Raw genomic sequence first — 22,582 nt, forward strand, 5'->3', positions numbered from 1 at the left:
TTATTTTTAGCTTTGAATTTTTTCACTTACTAAACAAACAGACGTACAATAAGTGTGTTTTTATTTGTTATTTTGTTACCTTTGAGTATGTCGGGCTGCCTGTTTCCCATTGTTTTCACTCTTTATGCTAAGCTATGTTAGCTAACCTAACTTCAAATTTAGCTTAGCTACTAAAATGGGTTAAATGTGATAAATTTTCCTAAATAATAAAGAATTCAGTTTTGCTTATATGTTTGAGTTTATTGGCTATCTCATGTGCATATCCCCACTCAAACTCACCAATAAATATTAATATACATGATACAGGTGTGTGTGTGTGTGTCCTGAATCATACAACCTCTACCCCCACAGCTACACTCTGTGCACTTCATTATCATCAGAAGACTGCAGGACTATCTGTACCATCTACACTACTGAGGCCAAGATCCAATGACTTCCCCAAAACCATGACACTCTACTGAGTGTTATACTTGTGGGGAACAGTCGTCTTATTTATGTCCTTAGAAGAAAGGGAAGGGGGGGAAAGCCACAGACAAAAGAGAAACAAGAAAAAGGAGGCTGAATATTTCATAGATTTTATTATTTCTCTGGAAAAGCACCAAGAAAGTCAGACAAGCTCCGTCCACAGCTTGAAAATAGGAAAGCTGTCTGACAGGCCGACAAAGCATGAGGGAGCGATACGCCTCACCCGATGTATAAAACAACACAGCAGACACATTACCATCTATATGAAACAACAGGCTCTCAGGAGGGTGCAGGAGCAGTCACACAATGTATTCACATAAAAAAAAAGTGGTGGTAGACATCCGTTTGCTGCTTCCAATGAAAAACTTTATTCAAAAGCTTCATTATACAGATAATTGCTAATTTACTGTGTGACATGGCAGAAAGGAAAAAGGAAAAATTACAAGATTCAGTTTTAAACTAGAGACGGTGAAAAGATGGAACAGAATAGAAATTCTTGTGTGATCCTCCCGTACCAAATCCAAAGGGAAGGTTTCAGAGTTTTATTTTACACCACTGAAAAGAACCTGACCCGATAATCTGTGTGTGGAAGATGGAAGCAAACGTTCAGGTCCCATTAATTTCAGATTTCCCACTTAGGTTGCATTCAGCAGTGAAAAGGCGCAAAAACATCATATCTGTCAAATGTTAACACCGTGTGCTGTGGCAAATGGTGCGGTACAGAAAAATACATAATAAAAACATAGAGATACTTTTGAGTCTTTTTATGGCTTTGAGTCAAGATGACCCATTTTACTGTAACATGTCAACCTTTCATAAACGATTCACTGCTGAATGCGCCCCCAACTGCCTGTGTGTATATGAGAGAGAGTGACTGTTACTCTATTGAACCAGATAAACCAGAGTGTCCCCGATGTCCACAGTGAGGCCATTGTCAGCCAGAGTGACCCTCTTCTCCTCCAGACTGATGCTGAACACAGATTTGTTGGAGATGGGCAGCTTGCCCTGCTCTTCCATCCCCAGGACGGGCACCCGGCGAGGGCCCAGCACGGGGTCCTCGTACCTCATCAGCTTCACTCTGGACAGATCTGATGGAGGAGGGGGGGGCAGAGCTTTCAAACACTTTCATATAGATAAAATAAAATATTAATCTTTTTTATAACCAGAGCCATTCTGCATCCCTGAATTTCTCCTGTATACGAATTTATCTTACTTACCTTTGATGAGTCTGTTGACCTTGCCTAGCCTGCGGACGACGCTGTCCTTACTGTCCCCCTGTCGGATATCGACCTTTGTAGAAAACAGGCCGTTGGATGGCTGAGGGTTGACCAGGGAAACACACACTCCGGGCTGGGGAGATTGACACACAGTTTAACTGTCGTTTGCCACAACAAACAATTTGTTCATCATGGGCACAGACAGTCCTGCAGACAGTATATGTGCTCTAAACAAGCGCCTACAGAGACATACACACAAACGTACTGTGAATATGTAAACACAAGCTGATAAACGGGTGACTGAAAAAAGAAGCTTATGTCTTTTCTATAAACGCACACTGATAAACACAGCCTGCTTCGAGAGCAGCCAGCAAAACCAAAAGCATTTACCTCGGATCTGAAAACACAGAACGGTTTCCCTGGGCAACAGTCCTCCTTCACTTTGTCGTCAGCCTCAGACGCAAACAGGACGTCGATCTGTTCCAACTGTAGAGGAGAAGAGATGTGCAAAGGGGCGGCAATTAGCTGATCAGTCCAGCAGCAGCAGTCAGTGTGTATACAGGTGTGTTTGGTATTCACCCTGACAGATGCTGGCAGTGTTAACCAGCCTCCAGCACTGATCAGAGACCCAGTTTGAGACTTCTACTAACAGGACTGAAAACTAATTTTGAAAACGGCTAATACCTTATCTGCAGCATGAACCACTTCACTGCTGACCGTCCTCATAAAAACATCCGACTCTCAAAAAAAGAAATAAGGTGAATTATGTAACAAATGGTGGACAGCATGTCACGACAGCAGCGCCTCTCTGCTGCTAACTGTAGCTGCAGGCAGCGAGTTTGTCTTGCAGCGAGTGGTCCTGGACGGCTCTGCCTGGACTGGGAGCTTGGAGCCCCGGGGGAGTCTTTGGACCTCCAGGGGGAAGGAGGGTTTCATGAAATGGGCACCAGAACCAGAGCTGGGTGAGCCTGGCTCATTAGCCTCTCAGTGAACACAGTCTCTCTGGGACTGAACGTAACCTTAGAAAACGACAGAGGCCAGTTTGAAGACAGGGAATACAGTACCAAGGTGACTCACAGTGGCTCCAGCTGGAGCTTTGACTCTTGGGACATTGCAGATCGATGAGTTCAGGCGGGGACGGGAGAGATGTGACGTGGGAGGGAAGTCAGACATCAGTGTCTCCCTCTGGAGGCCTGAGCAATACTATCCTGAGGTCATTTTATGAACCAGAGCTGGCTCGGCTCACTGGATAGCTAACTTCAGTAGTGATCACTACAACACAGAACATGGACGTCTTTCTTTCTTCTCATTTTTACATACTGCAGCTTTAGTTGAAGTTGGAGTATCACTTTGAAATCAATTAAACCCTGCTCTAAGAGGCAAGTAGAACACCAGCCTTTTCATGATTTATGATTCCCATTTTCTATGATTTAGTATTATCCTACAACGGTTTGCCTTCTGTGTAGCAGCTTATCTTGACTGATCAGAGACATGGGAATTGGATTCAGACTGTTAGTTTGACGTAGATCATGTACAGTCGTTCTTTTCTGTGGTGAAATGTGCCAGTTTCACAGAAGAATCTTTGGAACTTTGGGTTTTACTTTTTCACCAGACTAAGCTTCTGTGCAGACAAAAGTATTAACGGCTTTCCTGACTGACAACTCAGCTCAGGATTGTCTCCACTGACTTTTGCAGAAGTAGTAAAACTCAAGCTTTAAAGCTGAGGTATTTTAAGGAAACCAGAAATGCTGCACTTGCATGTTGCAGCGTGACATTTATATAAAGACAAACAGAACCTAATAAAGTGAGTGTTCTCTGTTTATTGCTCATATTTGAGGATCTTGGGGATATGGCACTGCCAGAGCTGAGCTGATTTTTGCTGCTTGTTGTTCCTGTGTAACAAATTTAGCATTATATTCCCAGCAATGTTCAACTGTAGGCTCACAAAAGTATCAAACCCCCTCACACATATTTACAGCTCTGAAAGACAAGTCATGTCAGAAATTAGGAGAGCTGGATCACAACACATACCTCTAGAGAGTTGGTTAAGTAGACCAGGTTCTCCATCAGAACTGCCCGCTCATCAAACTCCACTTCCAGATCCAAGACCCTGGGTCCATTCTTCTCCAGGTTCTCCTACAGAACACAAGCAAAGCCCAAATAATCAGAATCAGGCACGGAGGTATGAACAATGAACATGAATTAATCAGCAATCCAAAGTCTCCTGAGGAATGAACAGGGCGTTAACACTCAGAATTAATTTGCTACATTTCCTAACAAGCCAGCAGTTATTAGGACAAAATGCAATAATTCATCCACCTATTGAAGAAATCACGTTTTTCAGCATTACACAGAAAGTTCATTGATATGTGGAAGCTGCCGCCATGAGATTATTAACGGACCAAAAAAAAGCTTTGGGAACAAAAAGATGCCAAAACAAACCATCAAACAAGGAGAGCGCAGAGAGAAAACAACTTGAAAGCTGAAAGAAGAACTTGAAAGATGAACCATGGATGAACACAAAGCTCATCATGACTATTTATTAGTTTCATTTTGTTTGATCCCTGCAGTGAAACAGAAACACCTGAACAAAGCTGTGGCACCTGGGAGATATGACAACTGAAATATTAATAAGCATCAGGCCTCTGATCATTTATTAGCAACTTGACCCTAAGTGTGTATATAGCATGATATAACAGATGCAATTACTGCAGCGAGACCGTTTTTTTTTTTTACCACTACCTGTGATTCTCTGATGTATTTAGTGAATGCTGCTGTTACATCAAAAGAACAGCTTCACTAGAAGAGCAGTTTGCATTGTGAGACAAATTAAATCTGGTTGCAAAGCAGACGAAAAGTGAAAGGTTGGACAAAGTTGTAGAGAAAAACACATTTTCAAAGTTTTATGAAGGTGGCAAACAAACTCAGGAACGAGCTGAGGCAGCCTGTCAACAAGTGGAGTCTGTACTTCTTCAATCAATAAACACATTAAACTCTGCAGACAAAGTATTTGTGAAATGTGTTTTCTACTCAATTTGTTTTATCGGATTGGCTACAGTTTTGTCATTGTTCAACACAAAGACGAATATCAACAATAGCTTTTGAAGAAGCAGACTCAAATCTCTGAGCAGAATTATCAGGGCAGACTTTAAACCAATATTAAGCAGAGCTGTGCAGGAAAACAAAAGATTAAGCCGCCTGACGAACAACCTGGGTAAACAGCTCGTTCTGCGGTAAACAACAGCAACTTGAGAAAATCAAACCACAAAAAAACAGCTGAGGGAAAATGTTTGTGGAACACTGGCATTTACTAATAAATGGTCTAAAAATCACAGATGGAGTTATTGCCCTGGGTGGAGGTGTCGAGGGGTGAGGAGGGGCAGGACGTACCTTGATCATGGCTACGAAAGGCATGACTCTCTTCATGTACTTCTTCAGCTCAGGCAGGGCTCCCAGCTCACTCGCGATCACTTTGTTGTCCGGAAGAGTCCCGTTGTTGCTCTGGACAGATGGGAAAGAAAGCATGAACAGGTAGAAGAAAGCAGGGAAGGAGACAGATGTGAAGACACAGGAATACTCGTTTCATTGCATCACTACACCATGGACATCCTACATTTGCATGTATAAATGTTCATCACAGTGCATTAATGTTCATTTCTCACTTTGTAGTGCTTTCCGAGCAGGGACAAGGCGCTGTGCTGCCACGGAGGGTAGCTCTTGGCAACGTAGATGACGCAGTGGGAGGGCTTGGCTGGAGGTTTTGAGTCACCTTTCTGTTGGGAGGAAAAACAGCATCAGAAAAAGAGCATCTCAGATTCATTTATCCACATTGCCAGGTGCATAAGACCTGACGGTTTTGCTTCTATTCAGTGCAGTGACAAGATAATTCGAATGGTGGGTGGTGGCCTCAATGGAAAGCAAACAGTGTGCTCGGATTAGTCGAGATACAAGCTGCTTTTTCTTGTATGTGTGATCTTCTGAAATGAAGATGGGATTTGTGAACTTATTAACGGTGGCAGGGTCCGCCACATATAAACAAAGTAAAACAGTATGAAATTGTTCTGACCTTTAAGGTCATGAAAACAAAATGTTTATTTTGTTTATTCAGGCATGAATAAAATTTCTCCCCCAAAACTACATAATGGACCTTTAATGTATTTTGAATTATGTTGAAGAAAGTTTCATGTCCTCAGGAAGAATAAATGATACATGACAGTATTACTGAATAAGCTCATCAAACAAATCTGTGAGTGGATGGATTTTCTACAACTTAACCCTGAGAAAACTGAGGTGACTGTTGCCTCCAATAAGAAAGATTAAAAGTCGGCTCTCACCTTGAATCCACGGCACTAAAATCTACAAATCATGCCAGAAGTCTTGGTGTAGTAATGGACTCCGAATTTTTACAACCCCAATTATAAAACCAGCCTACTAACATCTTTAAAAAGCAAGAATGAAAGGATTTCTGTCCAGACAACTGTATTTTCCCCTCACTAACACCAAGAAGGTGGAGGATATTAAACTGATCCTTCAGTCACTGAACTGGCTTCATTAGTGTCAAAGGACAGATCGTTAAATCACATTACTTGTCCAGGCACAAATAACCCTAAATAAATCTCTGATGTATTTGTATGTTAAGAAGCATCCAGACCCCTCAGGTCACCTGGAACTCAATGTTCCAGGACCAGAACAAAATGTCTTGAAGCAGCTTTTAATTCCACGCTCAGCGACTGTGGAACGAGTTTGACATCCTGAAAAAAACCTGAGGTCCATTAAAACTGTCAGCTCATTCAAATCAGAGTTTGTAACATTACTGTTTACTTTGGCTTTTCAAATAAGTAGAATCATTTGCTTGTTCTGGTTTTTGTTGTATTTAAATGCATTTTCTTCAGTAGACTTTTGCACATTCACAGAAATTATAACTTATCCTGATGGCGCCTTCCAGGGAGAGGGCAGTGTTAGAAACTCATCTGCCGACTTAATCTTTCTGCCTTCCTTCTCACACACATGTATGAGAACATGTCTATCTTTACCCATCATCCCTCCATGGCTACAAAATATATGCAGTGAATATTGTCTCAAATATTGTCGATACTTGCTAAGCTTTTCTCCCAGCCGCCTTCAGCCACTTATCCAAATGCCCGACTGTTAAACAACAGGCCAAATGTCCAGCTGTGAGCACGACAGACTTGAATCTTAAAGAGTGTCTAAAGGAATATTCAAGTCAACTGTATTCATATAGCTCAGTGAAGCCGACCACAGACTACATAACACATATTTCTTTGATTAAAACTTAATATTTATGTTTTTCCGATTCAGAGCAGGTAAAATATAGATTTATTTGAAGCTCTTGGTCTCACAAATACTTGCCCACTCTTTTTAATTAGCAAAAAGAGAATCTTTTCTAAACAGCAAATATTCTATTCAAGAAAGCGTGAGTTCTAGTTCTTGGTTTTAATTAGACTTGTTATTTATAAAGCTCATTAGATTCAATAAGTGATCTGAAATTCAGATGCAATAATTAGATCATATACTGGAACCAAACATGACAAAATGCCATTGAACCTAAATCTACTTTTGGCACGCTTCCTGGTATTTCCAATCTTCTTATTCTGCTGTTTTTATTATTTTCTGCCTCATTGTGCTCCCCATCAAACAATCATGAAACTGTTAAACAACACCCGAGGGAGGAAAGACTCTGACACAGCGCCGCCTCCGATTTAATTACCACACTTGATGCACTTCGAAACAAGTGCTGGATTTCATAAAAAACTATTAAAAAGAAAGCAATCAAATCTGAAATCAATATTAGTTTTTGAAAGGCAAAAAAAAGAAAAAAAAGCTATTACGGCAGTGAGGGAAAAGTGGCAGTGAAGCATGGGCAACAAACATTTCTTACTTTGCTTTTGGGCGGCTGCATGTACGCTTTGAATCTCAGCCGGAGGTCGTGTGCCGTCTCCATCACGTACTGAGAGGATCGGATCAGGATCTCGTCAACTGGACCGGCCACGGGCCACGAAGCCTTGGTCACTGAACCGGTCTGTGGGGGAGACAGAAAATAGAAAGAAGTGATGACGGATGAGTGACGAGGAAAAGGTGGTGCACCTGAGGTGGAGAATCCCATTAACTGAGCAGCCAGAGGTCCCACCATCTTTTTATAACAAACCTGGGCACATGCCATATTTACCAGGCATGTGTGAGAATCCCAGACTGATGTGTGTACCTCCGTGTCCACTGAGTGCCTCTTGGCGCTTTAGCTGGCGGCACTGAACACATGATTGGAGTTGTGGGGCTTTTGTTGTTGCTAAGCGACGACCGAAAAAACCCATCTCCGGCACAGCAGCACTCGTTCATATTCATAAATTTGAGTATTAAAAATATGCTCGTGTCTCTGTGCTGTTGGGAGTGTGCAACAGCGTGTGTGTGTGTGTGTGTGTGTGTGTGTGTGTGTGTGTGTGTGTTCCTTTTTTTAGGAGATAAGAAAAAAGTGTGGCTCCTGGTGGACATGTGCATCAACTGAGGGAATATGTTTGTGTGTGTTTGCTGCCACTTCACACAGGTAAATGAGCACAGGGACCTGAGCCACTGCAGACCCACATGAAGCACATCTCTCAGCTCGCAGGTGTGTCCATGGATGTGAATGAACACAGGAAGGTGAAACGCGTCTTTCATACTTTCATTCTTTTTACAGGGGAGATTAACATGAAAGGGAACGAACGAGAGGATGAAAGACACATTTGAAGCTGCAGTCGGAGCACGCAGGCAACTCGGAACATGAAACCCACTTTATGATGCCAAATCCATAGTCTCTTACCTTGCCCAGCAGACCCCAGGTGTATTCACAAAGGTGTGGGCAGATGGGAGCCAGCAGCAGAGTTTGTCTCTCTATGAACTGGAAGACGAGGTCTCTGTGCATTCCCTCAATAGCCAGCTCACGATACTTATCTTTGGCTGCCTGCAGACGCACACAAAAACAGTTTGAAGAGGTCGTCATCATCACCGGTGGTTAGATTGAGATTTGAATCCTCAGTCATTTTATTCTCCATCTCATGTTTAATCTGTCACTGCAGCATCCATAATATCCCCCCAGTGAGGATGGAAAACGATGCTCGTCTTTAAGATATAACGGTGATCAAGAGAGTGAGACATTTTATTTACCTGGAACTCAAAGAAGCCGGTCTTCAGAGCCTCCTTGTACATCATCCTGTCATAGTGCTGCTCTGTCTTTAAGATGCCTGCATTCATCTCGCTAGACAGGATAAAAAAATATATATATTTCAATAAGTCTGCAATGTCAGTTTATCTTTCACTTTTCAGTCAAGACTTTCAGCGAAGGCCATCCTGAACTGTCAAACATCTAGTTCCCTGGAATTCACCTCTTGCCCCTGAGTGTGAACTGACCACAGTCCATCGTTTTACTTTTCAATTTCAACAAAACTCAATTCACCTAGAACTCACTTTAACAAATGCATCTTTATGTAAGTCGAATCTGACCAGTGCTCAAAACAGTATTGATATTTTACAGAGTAGATATGATCTGTTGACCCAAAACATAAAAAAATCATTACATCAAGCCCTGCATCTTTTGACATGACAATGACACTGATCTTTCAAGGATGATGACTTTAGTCATCAAAGATTATCCCCTTATCTCTAGGATGTCAAACCCCATGTACATGGTCCTCATTAATGTATGTGTGATATAAATCTACCACTCCTCATGAGCTCTTGCTTCTACCTGGCAAAGACCCGATCGTTGAAGGTGTCTGCAGGTCCTGTCCTCAGATTGTTCTGGTTGGCGATCATCTCCTTCACCCACTCCACCCAGGTGTAGAGGCGCAGGATGCCGGCGTCGGCCATGGTCTCGACGAAGTTGGCGTCCTCCACCGTGTCCCCGGCGTCGGCGAGAGCCAGACGCATACCTGAGAGAGGCAATCAAACGTTACGGTAAAATGCCAGGACGTGCAGGGAACAACAGAACAGGTGCAAAATAATTAAGACTGTTATGAAGATCATTTTCGGGGCTTCATAGCCTCAGTGAGAATTATCCTCAAACATTCAAAGCTTCAGTGTTGGCAGGGTGAGAGGCCTCAACATTCATTCATAAAAATTAGTGCACAGAACGCAAGCGAACCTAAATGACAAATGTGGCACAAACATGTGCCCCAAGTGAACATACTCAATGTGCACTCATAGGCACAGATGGAGGTAATTAACGTTAATCCTCAAAGCAGCAATATAGGGCTAATCAGAGCTTTTCTGGGGCCGCAGTAGTAAACAAACACACCGGGTCTGTGGGGGAATGCTGCTGCTGGACGTACTGCACAGATATTTATAGATATATAGCGAGATAGCCAAGTTAGGCTCATGACGTCAAAGCCACTCAGTGAAGCCTAGAGAGCCAAACGAGTCGGCACCAGTGTGGTCGTGTTTTGCCTCTTTTTCAGTGCAGCCGTCTAAATGTCTCCTTCCTTCGAATACTGAACTGGATATCGATTACCATAGCAACAGCAGCTTTGAAACATTTGTGGCAGCCCTCAAAAAAAAAAAAAAAAAGTGTTTTGAAGTTGAATTGTAGTTAACGTTACCTGCACCTTCATTCTCACCACTGCTTTCCTAATTTGCTCAAAACAACTTTCGAACTCTGTGGTTCCCATAAATCACATGGCGAACACGCAAACACTGAACTTTTCCCTTCGGCTCCGACAACCAAGTAATGTTCAGAGGCTTTGAAGAAAATTCCAGTCTGAGAAAACTTCAAATACCCAGAAGACATCACTCCCGAGCTCTTAGACAGGAAGTCAACTTAATACATCCATCTGCTGGCAGACCATGGAGTTCTTCACTTCCACGGTGCGACAGCTTCTCCAGACACAGACACATCTATCTATTATTCAGCTCATGCAAACATAAAAACAGTGAAAGTAAAAAACAAACAAACAAAAAAAGATGGACCAATTCTATCCTCCAGTATACTGAGAGCAGGAGGATTAATCTATGGTCCTACCAGGTGGAGGTGAGGATGATCGGATAAACACAAAGACCGAAAACCAAACAAACATAAAGAGATGAACAACATGAGAAAATAAATGATTATCATTAATGATGCAAAACGAGACCCTTCCAAACCAAAAGGCAATAAATTAAATGACATTTTGAGAAAGAGACTGTGTTTGCCGCTGTACATCTAGTCTCTCATTCCGGGTCTTATAACTTGTTTTCCTCTCGTGTTCCCATTAATATTTGATTTGAGAGACTATTGCTCTTTCCTCTGTATCTTGTTGTCCTGTGAACACTTTGAATGCAATAATATCATAAAGCTCTTGGATATTAATGTTTTGCTTCTGGTGGAGAGATCATTTTGAATATACATTGCCTTATGGCTACACTTTGATTAAAGCATGTATAATGAATTATAATACAGAGACTCATTACTTACAGCGCAGTATAAGGGATCTGATATACAATAGCTCATAGCACCCACTATCAACACGTCAGCCATCTTATGACAATGGGGCGTTTTCTAATTATCTTCACCAAGGGATAAAGGATGCTTATGGTATAATCAAGTGTAATGGCCCGTGCACTATGAAAGCATATTTTAATCTGTTCCAGATGAGCACCTGATGTGTTTTTCTCCAATGTTTCAATGAAACATGACAGAAATATTGAAAGAAAATCACAGGAGAGGAGAATAGTAAAAGATAAGAAACAGAGCGAAGGAGGGCAATAAATCAAGTGAAAGCGGTGCGCACCGTCTGCTGAGAACTTGTCAATGGCTTGAGTGAGAGTGAGGAAGTTTCCAGTTGATTTGGACATCTGGTGAATAGAAAAACAGATGTTAGCAGCCAGAATCTTTCAAGTGCGCCCGCCCACACATGTTTCTTTCAAAGCAGAGTGGAATAAAAACATTTTGTCACAGGATGTCTGTGTTTTCAGTGCAAATCAGCAGCATGCACAGTAATCAGAATTCTTAACAACATCAAACACTAGTTAATTAGTGGCAAATGAGAAAAGAAAATGATAAATACAAAAAGTTTGTGGCAAAATATAATCTAGTATTGTTACATAAGGTTTAATTTTGTCAGTAGTGCGGGCCAGGAACTTTTTTCCCTGAGAATATAACCTTAACGACAAATTACGTTAATCCAGAGATCAATATTAATATGTATAGATTAATATCTGACACACCTTCTCAGAGTTGAGGAGCAGATGTCCGTTGGCTCGTACTGCCTGTGGCCACTTTCCACTGGACACGAGAGAATCATCATCATCATCATCATCATCATCATCATCATCATCATCATCATCATCATCATCATCATCATCATCATCATCATCATCATCAAAAATCTGCACCAACAAATGAATTCAATTCTTTAACATAACATTTTTAATAATGCACCAGGTTAGAGGGTTCCATATACAATTGGCAGCATCAGTTCTCTCAGAATCTCCTTCATACGCAATCAAAACTGGTACTGTACCTAAATTATCTCTAACTGAAGAGAGAGATATTTGCTGGCACCAACCAAGAATTAGTCTTGCATATAACTTCCAATAAAAACAGCAATTTACACTTCGATCTCTGTTCATCTTAAAAACAAGATACACTGTGTTTGTTGGTGAGCCTCAGAGGTTCTGGTGGGTGGATTGTGTTACTGTTTGACAGAACCGGGCTACCTGTTTCCCTGTTTTCAGTCTCTGTGCTCGCTGCAGCTTTTCATTTATCATGCATGACAAAACAATAAATCTTTTCATCGTGTGAGGGTAAGACAGTCAGCTTTTCCTTCAGCAGTCTATCAAACCCCAGTTTAAAAACTGTCACCTGGGCACACCCACCTGTCTTTGGGCCAAATAGCCACATGGTTGTACAGGTAGTAAGAGAGGTGGTTGGGCACCAGGTCTTTGCCAGACACACGGACGTCCACAGGGTACCAGTACTCAAACTCCCGTCTCAGCCTCTGCAGATGCTCTTTAGGGATGTCTGTCTTGGGGAAAGGAGATGTCTTAAAGAAGATGAAGTCCCAGACCTCTCTGGTCATCTGCTGTGGTCTGTGGGAGAGAAAAAAGAAAAATGGTCACGGCTACAAAGACGAATGCTACTGAAGTAATTAAATGCCTGTGTGTCTTTGCCCTTTCATTTTAGTGCGGAGGAAGATATTTGATATTATTTAAATCAATAGTGAGCTACGAATTCACTTTTTAAAACTGTTTCTGAGAGGCATCGTTTGTCACTGACTGCACGGATTATTTATTCATTTGAAGATTATATTTCATGGATGAATAATAGGCGACAAATCGAGTTATTTAAAAAAATAAAATTAAAAGTCTGAAAAGCAACACCTGTCATTTGAAATGATTAAATATGGTTATTAGATAGTTTTCTTTTCTCCCTCGGGTGGCTGTTTGATGGTAGAAAGAGAGAGATGGGAGACGGAGAGAATGCCAAGTGAATGAGTGAGGACTTAATAATTGTGTGTGTGTGTGTGTGTGTGTGTGTGTGTGTGTGTGTGTGTGTGTTCATACTTGATGCCCAGTGGTGAGGCTCCCTGTCCGTTGAGCACACCCCCCTGGAGGAGGTGGGCTACAGTGTAGTAAGCCATGTAGATGGTGGAGTCCGATAGTGACTCAATCAGCCACTGCTCGTCCCAAGGCAGCCGCGTTCCTATGGTAACCAGGAGGCGTGCAAACATACACACACACACACGCACACACAAACACACACGCACACACAGACACACATGCAACCACAAATCAGGAGACAGAGGCAGACAGGCACAAAGCCGTGTGAGAGAAAGAGGAAAAAGACAAAAAAAAATATGAAGAGAGACAATTGTTGTCTCCTCTGTGCCGACACGATCCTTTGTTGAATTTGCCATCTCGTCAAGCTGGTTGCGTTCTGGTGCCAAGAGAAACCCTCACACAATGGAATAAGTGCTGGGCTTTATTATGTAATCCTTGGCAAACAAGTTGAGATGTAAAACTTGAATGTCAAAGAAACTAAACTCAACCAAACTGGCTACTTTGCCAAACAAATGGTGACTTATTTTTTTCACTCACTGGCACACACACAAATTTTAGTCTGGGTCATTTTCAGGTCAAAGTCGTGTCGAGGTGGGGGGAGTTATGAAAAGATCCGAGTCCCTTAATCAGCCTCTCGAAGGAAAAAAACTCAGGTTTCAGTGTTGCCAGTGAGCACAGATTCTTTTTTTAATCAGCTTTCAGTGATTAAAAGCGTAAAATTACTGCAAGCTTGAGGAGTTACTAAGTTTAACAAGCAGTAATTACATAAAAATGAGATCTGAGCAACATTACTTACTTACTCACTTACTTGAAATCTTGATAAAATCAAATAAAAGATACATGCTCTTACTCTATTCATTTGAATTCAAGTTCAGAAAATAAAATCTTATAACATCACACAACTGATTTAAAACATTTCTTATTTCTAAACGTCACGAGGTGTGAATAGACTGATACAGCGTTTAGATACAACGTCTGTCAGTCAGTTTTTGGTTAATATGTTTTCCTGTATGAATAACAAATGTTCTGTCGGATGATCACATTAATCAAAATACACACGTAATTTGCATTTTTACACCTGAGCTATATTTTTCTACCACAAGTGAGACAGAAACGAAACAGAATCTGGTGTATCAACTTGCACTTTTACAGTAAAAACTTCATATTCTGTAAATGTGTGGGGAGATTTCTACAGGAGGAGTCTACAGCAGGCCGGCCTGCACTGTGTGCCAGCTGGCCCTCAGTCTGCAACTATTCCTGTATGAACAGACGAGGTGCTTCATCAGCAGTGCTTTGTCTCCATCTATAGACCAAAACCATCAGTCATTCTCCAGCCCAGCTAAAACTGTCTCCTTTTTCATCTCCAGCAGGGTGCTACATTTGATCTCAACACAAGAAACATCATTACTTATGAAACACACACACACACACACACACACACACACACACACACACACACACACACACACACACACACACACACACACACACACGCTCACCAAGTCCATATGTACGAGAGCAGGCGTGCTCCTGCAGCCAGGCCAAAGTTGCTTCAAAGTTTCTCCTGGTCTCGTCGCAAAATCTGCATAGTTTGCAAAACAGAACGAAAGTAATCGCAGGATGGAGACGCAGTTATTCATCTTTTTGGATTCTGGCATGGCAAGGTACATTTTCTAACCAATGAAGTGGCTGAATATATTACACCCCATATAACGTTGTACAGACTATAGACGTAGTATGTCAGAGGTCAGTGTCTTACGTCTCCAAAGACTTGAGGGCTTCATTGGCCTGACGCTTCCACTCTGCATCCCCATAGTCCAAATACCTGACAGACACGTACAACATTAGCACACAGCTAATCCCACACAGCACAGGATGCTCGACACTTGAAAATACAGATCAATCTCTGATCACCTTTGTCGTCATTTATCAAACATTTTGTTACCAGCATGAACCCACGTCACCTCACAAGAGAAAACATTTTTATATTTATATTTTATAGAAGCTTAAGTTCCACTTACAACAACTCACGTCTTCCCATTGCTAATAAACACATTATTCATCATTTATATCATACAGATTCTTGGGTTGATGATTTTACTTACCACTGGTCACACAGAGCAACCACACACTCATCAGCCGAACGTGACATGACCTGTTTTTCTGGCTCCATGTAGATCATGGCCTCGCCCTGTTGTTACAGAGCCAGCATCAGTACAAGTAAATCTACAGCATGTTGTTTATCATACATGGCATATTATAGATTTTGTTGCATTAGGACCAAATCATTTCTTACCCTCTCAACCATCATCTTCTGAATAGGTTTTTTGACATCCTGGACCTTCTGCCCCTTGTAGCCATCAACCAGCATGATCTGACACAGAAGGAAACATTTCATCATATTGCATTTCTTTCACTATTCTGATCATTTAATGAGAGGCGGGATGGTCCTGCACAGTGCATTCCTCAGTCACAAGTGATGACAAACTGCTCTGAGTACGCAAAGAAATTGCGTGCTGCTGAATGATCCCCTTGCAAATTGTGGCACGTAACATTTAAAATTTCCAATCTGTGGACAGTGAACGCAGCAAAATGTATACGTTTTAACATGAGTAATGTTAAAGTTAACTTGAAAAGAGAGGAGCTTAGCAAGAAGTGAGAAATACAGCAGAGTTTCTCAGTAGTAGACTGAACCAAACTGTCCAAAAGGCAACACGAAGCCAATAGCCTTTTAATGAATAATTTATTCTAGCCATAAGCTGTGAATCACTTGATTTGTGTCTGGTTGATAAATCACACAAGTTTCAAACTAAAACTCAAATCCATGAGGAGTCAGCAGAGGCCTTGCATTTTGCTGACCTAAGTAGCTGTTTTCTGCTCGTTAACCATTAAGTGGACTCACCCCTTCGTAAAATCCCTTCAGGTAGACTTTCTCTTTGGCCTCCGCCAGCTTCTCCTTGTCATTCTGGCTCACGATCTTCAGCTCATCGCACACCAGAGGTGCAGATAGGTTCCCGAAGCCTGGGATCTCTATGATTGGGACCTGACGTGTGCACACACATTGAGGCTGCTGTTTAGAATAGTTGATTTTATGGCAACCTGACTGAAATCCAACAGACTTTACAAAATCAGCTTACCGGCTCGAAAGGCAACACCATCTTGTCCTCAATTCCATACTTTTCCCTGAGAGCCTTTTGGAAATACACACATTGAGAACATTTTTAATTAAGAGCAAAGTGCAGTGCATTCTTCAACAGCGGGTGGCTTTAAATGGTCACATGGTTTAATCCAGCTGAAATCAAGCAATTAGCAAAGTAGAAAACCTAAAGGAAGACCTACAGGTGAAGACATCAAAAGCTTTTTTGAGGTACAGCTCAATTATTACAGACTTTCACTTCCATAACTTTTATTTCAGTAAAGAGTCCTGCTCTGGAAATGTATGAGAATGAGCGTGCAAGTTGTGTATTTAAATCCTGTATATAAACGTGACAGCAGCAGCGATCCAAAGAGGAGACTCGTGACTCAGCCACACATGTTCTCACACATTAACATGTTAAAGTTTTATTCATGTTGAGATTATTCTTGTTTAGCTGACTTCCTTATCTCAGAAGCAAACAAACGAAATGCACTTTTACCCCGAGAAAAGTACACAACTCAACAAAATATACAACGAAAAGGTCATACGTTTAGAAATGGAAATGATCAACTGGGGAAGTTTCATGGTGATATTCATTACTGTAGTTTACATTTTTACCCAATCCCCCTGCTGTGTCTTCCCTAAAGAGCTGTTAAAATGTTTCTCTGCAGCTGACTTCATCTGAATGATAGAAATTAAGTTACCTGTTTTTTCTTGATGTCTCTGAGAGCAGCGATGTCATCAGGAGCATCAGAGGGCACGCTGGTAACGACCCCCGTACCTGAGGAAAACACAGGCGAGGCAGAAGGCCGACATATAAATGATAATATATAAAATGCATTTATGCAAATCAGGTAGTGCGTTTTTCCCAGCGATGCTGTGATTTACATTATACATGTTCAAAGATATCAAATGTCAAACATGGTCGTCCAACTGATAAATGTCACAGGCTGCCCCAGATTCACACTCGCGCGCTGCTAAACATGGCATTTAACATTTCTCCTAAGTCACCCAGGCTTTCTAATGATGACCACATACATAAATTCATCAACAGGGTGCATGAAAATAAAACAGACTAACAGACAAACTACAGCCCTGGAGCACCACACACCTGAAAACAGATCGTACTGACTTCTAACAGAATACAACCACTCTCAGTGCAATTAGATCGCTTTTATTTGTTCACAAACGTTCTCCCTCAGGCCAAACACAACAGCCATTACTTCCATTCTTTGGCATCACAGTGCACCACTTTATAAATTACACAATGACCTTGGCCTACTACTTTGAGACACCCAAGTATTTTTCCATAAGCTCCTCCAAGAATATCTTAGACAAGGATGACTGAGGGATAAAGCTCAGTGCAGATTTTCTGCAGAAAGTGATACCTAAAGCAACACGAGCTGGAATAAATTATCTTTATCTGAAAGGCAGACAGATATAAACACATTGACATATTGTCAAGCAGCTCATATTGAAATATTCACCCACAGGCAGACGTGAAGTCAAGTTCAAGTACATAAATGAGAGAGAGCACGGTGCTCCCACTCAGGGGTATTCTGACTGCTCTGAGCGACGCTGGGGAAGAAACCTGTCAACAGCTACAACCCTCAAAAACACTTGAACAATCTCTGAAAAATCTCTGCAACTTTTCTAACTTCCTGACTCGTACCTTTGTCCTCCTTGATGGTGAGCATGGGCAGAGCGTAGATGATCTTATAGGAGGTCAGAGGAGCACTCAGGGCACAGCCAAGGACATCCTGGAGAGAGACGCAGATGATGCAATGAACAGAAGGCAGAGCAGTAACAAAACATTCAACAGAATTAATTTAGCATGTTTTTGTGCAATAACCATGAAAGCTTCTTTCTCAAACTGACTTTACCCTGCAAAGTTTAAATTGTTAGCTTCAATTAAATCAAAGAAAACTGAGTGAAATACATGTATGCATTTGCAGTTGGTAGCAAGAAACACACAAAGTTAGTACCTGTCCCAGTATTTCCATGATCACTGGCACCACTCCATTCTCTTTGGTGAAGCCCTGGTAGGACATGTTCCTGGCAGACCTGCTGGTGCTGATGAAGACGTCTCCGCTGGCCGTCTCAAAGGCGACGTACTTCATGTCGGGCCTCACCCAGCAGTTGGTCTGACCGAACATGGTCTCTGGTCTCAGAGTGGCAGCAACCAGGAAGATGTTTTTGCCTTTCATGCCGCTGTGGGGAGATTAGCATTAGCACATGACTTCTTTATGAGAATAAGAGTTAGCAGCACTGTGTTTGTCAAGATGAGAATGATAGGCAATGTTTTTTTTTATCTTCTGGAAGATCATCATGGGACCTTATTTCAGTAAAAAAAATAATGGTGAGAGACTAAATTTGGATCCAGTTTGAACTGTGTCATGACTTACACATCATTTGTTGATTTTTGTTATGAAGCTGACTGACTTACGAGACGGTCACAGTAAGTAAATAGAAAGACAAGACTATACATCCAAAATGTGCAAGAGTAAGATCTGACATTCACCAAAATCAGTCGAGAGATGTAGTTCAGTGCAGCATCAGACAAACCTAAATGGTATTTTACTATCTTAATGACAAACTGGGACTTTTTTTGAATTGCAAATCTATTTTTCTAATTGGCAAACATCATGTGTAATCATGGCACAATTCAAATGTGATCAAAAAATGATTATCTCTCATTAACGACAACCATATTTCCAAAATAATGTCTCAACGGGGACTGAAGAGAACGACTTGTCTGTAGTTTTGTGTTCTTCCTAAAAAGAATTGCTGGCAGTACGGTACTTTGGAATTATTTACCTGCTATAAAAGACCTTGGACTTGAATTTTGCTGTGTACGGTTCAACAATTTTCATCTTGATGAGTGTGTACTCCTGAGGTCCAACTCCCTGAAGTGAAGAAAAATGTTACTTGGAAGAAAATAAAAACCTCAAATCAAAGCAAGAGACCAAAACTTGATTTACTTCCCAACATCATTAAAACAAAAAGAAGCATGTGGAAATTTCTTCATCCCAATTAAACTGCAGGAATACTAAAAAATGTCAATATGTCAAATACAATCACAAGTGATCCCACTGTTACTACTAGTAGTTTGTTAAAAGTGCAGTATAAATGGAGAACAAACATATCAAATGTAGCTACTGAATCAGAATCATGTGGACTAAGTACCTTCTAATGTTTTCGGTGGGACTCACAGTTAATTATATAAACTTATTTCAAAGAATACCTCTCCTGTCTGCCTGTCATGGTCCATGCATGGCTGTCCATCCTTGGGGGAATAGATGGTATACCTGCCGAGGAGTCATATACATTCGAATTATATTTTAGAAAGATCACCCACGTTACAACATCAAACCAAACTGCCTGAGACAAAAAGACAAACTCTAACATCAGTTATCTTCCTTTAAAAAGTTTTCATCCCACAGACAGACATGACATTGGTACAGGACATTGTTTTTAGGCGAGATAATTCAAACGGTCAATCTATCATCTTATTACATACTGCGGGGCACTGCGTGACTTCCTCATTCTTATTCATATTACTGCAGGGACAGTGCTCTGATAAAAGCTTTACAGAAACTTCTGAATCATCTCACCTTTTGCCAAACTTGATCTTTTTTCTCTCCTTCAGCGTGATGAACTGCCATCTGACGAAGGAGTCATAGAAAGGGTTCACATCTGTGGTGATGAATGAACGCCTCCAGTCCACCTGCGCAGTGACAGAATGACCACTTTTAAATTCTAACACAAAAAGTATGTTTAGATAATTTGACTCAATAGTTGATTGTAAAGCAAAGCTCATCTTAACTTGTCTTATAACAAAGTATCAAGGATAAAAACAAACAACACAAAGACAATAGATGTTTAATAGTGATACAGAAACTAATGTGTTACCTTGACTCCCATCTTTGTGAGGTCTCTCACAGCCAGAGGAGGAAAGTACTCCAGCCAGTGTTCAGCACTGGCAAACTTGGCAATCTCTTGGTCATTCAGGCCCAAAGACTTCATAATGTCCCACTGGAAAGTGGCAGTTCCAGTCTTGGCTGCTGCTTTACTCTAATGGAGAAATAAATAATAAATAAAATACACTATGTAAATTCAAATATCCCTTGTGAATGCCGAGCCACAAAAAAAATTCAAATAACAATTTTTTAAAAAAACTATTTTTAAAAAAAAACATCCACAAAATGGAAAATGCCATCAGTCGTGTCCCTCAGACTCTGACCTTCTTGCCCTTGGATTTGTCCTTGATGATGATTTCATCTGACGTCTTCTCCTTCTCTTTCTCCTCCTCATCCTCATCCGGAAACTGCGGAGGGTTTCCATACAGCTCCATCTCTCTCTTTAGCTTGTCTGCACAGGCCTGGTGGATATAGTATGGATGTATGAATACCAGAGAGAAGGCAAACTACACAGATTTTTGCTACAAGACAGCCTCAACAAGCATCATACCTAAAAAATCTATGAAAAAGAAAGACTAACCTTGATTGGCATTCCTGTGCAGTGCAGCCCAAATGGGAAGAGGCATTTCTTTCCTTTCAGAGACTGGTAACCAACAGCAAACTACAAGAAACAAGTTCAACAGGAGAAACTCAGTCCAGTGTTTACTGTTGTGGAATATCTGCATCTAAAGTATCTGTCATATGTGCAGAGTGATTTCACAGTGTTCATCTCTGTCTGCTTTTGAATGCAAACCCACCTCACACTTTGACAAGCTGAACGTGTGGCCAAGGTGCAATCGGCCATTCATGTAAGGGTAAGGGAAGGTGACAAAGTACTTGTTTTTGCTGGAGGGAAATTAAAAAGGAAGGATTAAGCAAAATATCCACGTGAGACCAACATGTATCAGAAAAAAACATGCTTGTAAACTTGGAAATAACATCTGGCACACATTGGTATTGAAGGTATGTTGTCTGCACCACATCCTTGTGCTCAGAGCCTCACCCACACCTGCACGGCGTGTTTCTTCTCCAACAGCCACAACAGAAAAAAAAAACAACATAACAATCCTATTAAACGATGGTTGCTCATTGTTGCATCTGAAAGATATCGTATGAAGGAAGTACACCTGCAAAAACTCCTGAGTGTCACGTGAAGGGCTTCTCTCACAGACAGTCTCACAGTTACATCCTGAATTATTCCTGATTCACATTGTGAGACAGAGATTAACACTCTCAGACTGACAGTAAACAGGGTCCTTCTTTATGACAGCAGATACTCACTTTGTACTTTCCCCGATGGTTGTTGGTGCATCAAGCTCAAACGCTTTCTCCTTCTGCCATTTCTCCTGAATCTCTTGTTCAATCTTTCTCAAATAGTCCAACTTCGCTGTTCCTTTCCGCTCCTGGAACACAAAGACGAGCAAGATGTGCAACAATACCATTTTATTTATTTATTTTTATTACATATTTATACTCTTATACCCAGTCTGTTTGTGTATTTAGGGTTAGGGTTAGTATGTCTGTCTATATCCTACTGTCACAAGTGAATTTCCCCGATGTGGGATGAATACAAGTCTAAAGTTGTGAGAAAACAGACTCTGAACAGTGATACGTGTAAATTAACTGAATACAGATTATATCCTAACGAATAAATACACACTTTATGAAGCAGCCAAGTGCCAGAGAACATGACAGAACAATAAAGAAGACTAAAACTGGAGCAGAAAATAACAGAAAAAACTGTTCAACGCGTGCTTAACAGCAAAACAGCTGTAATCTGTCGTCCAGCTCAGTCAGATCTGTACCTGCAGATGGTTCGGCAACTAGCTTATGTTAGCTAACTTAGCTAATAGCTCCAGTAAGTTAATGGGATACAATCACTCCGCTTCCTCTAAATCAGCGCTCACCACTAAAAGGCGCGGGAGGTAAAAGTGTTGCACTCACCGTCATTTTGACCCAAATCACGAGCCGGTAACTATTCTATCGTTTGGACAGAAGACACAGTAGAAATAGTTTCCAGATTGACAAGGGAGACCCACGCCACCGGTGCCTGGCTGACGACACCCACAAGCAGCTTCCCGCGTGGCTTCCTGGGAAATGTAGTCCGTAGTAGTTTCACGCGTCGTAACACTAGATAGCGAATGAATTGGGACTTTAAACCGCGTATTCGTGATTTTGGTAATCTCACATGTGTATGACACAACTGTGGGGCCCAGAAAATACTTTAATACGTCGCAGTTGAATGAGGTTTCAAAGTCCGTCGCCCGGCCCGTTTTACG

The 22,582-nt window shown here is 41.4% G+C and overlaps 1 protein-coding gene across 1 annotated transcript; it reads right to left on the minus strand.

Annotated features, from left to right (window-relative positions):
• Positions 1-563: 563 nt before the first annotated feature.
• Positions 564-22,486, minus strand: LOC119031123 (leucine--tRNA ligase, cytoplasmic-like). The gene is made up of 32 exons (XM_037119339.1): positions 22,248-22,486; positions 21,585-21,706; positions 21,062-21,149; positions 20,845-20,925; positions 20,588-20,725; positions 20,257-20,418; positions 19,959-20,071; positions 19,589-19,652; positions 19,162-19,250; positions 18,330-18,555; positions 18,017-18,104; positions 17,049-17,125; positions 16,346-16,399; positions 16,111-16,251; positions 15,505-15,582; positions 15,314-15,399; positions 14,968-15,033; positions 14,708-14,790; positions 13,212-13,350; positions 12,525-12,737; positions 11,874-11,931; positions 11,438-11,501; positions 9,421-9,604; positions 8,841-8,931; positions 8,497-8,637; positions 7,582-7,722; positions 5,345-5,455; positions 5,073-5,183; positions 3,714-3,818; positions 2,073-2,168; positions 1,683-1,815; positions 564-1,553 (listed from the first exon to the last, which is right to left on the minus strand). Exons 1-32 carry the CDS (start codon positions 22,251-22,253, stop codon positions 1,348-1,350), a joined length of 3,555 nt encoding a protein of 1,184 aa, XP_036975234.1. The 5' UTR covers positions 22,254-22,486; the 3' UTR covers positions 564-1,347.
• Between the last annotated feature and the right edge of the window lie 96 nt (positions 22,487-22,582).

This window comes from Acanthopagrus latus, chromosome 13 (genome assembly GCF_904848185.1).
Source record: "Acanthopagrus latus isolate v.2019 chromosome 13, fAcaLat1.1, whole genome shotgun sequence".
In the NCBI taxonomy this organism is placed as follows: domain Eukaryota; kingdom Metazoa; phylum Chordata; class Actinopteri; order Spariformes; family Sparidae; genus Acanthopagrus; species Acanthopagrus latus.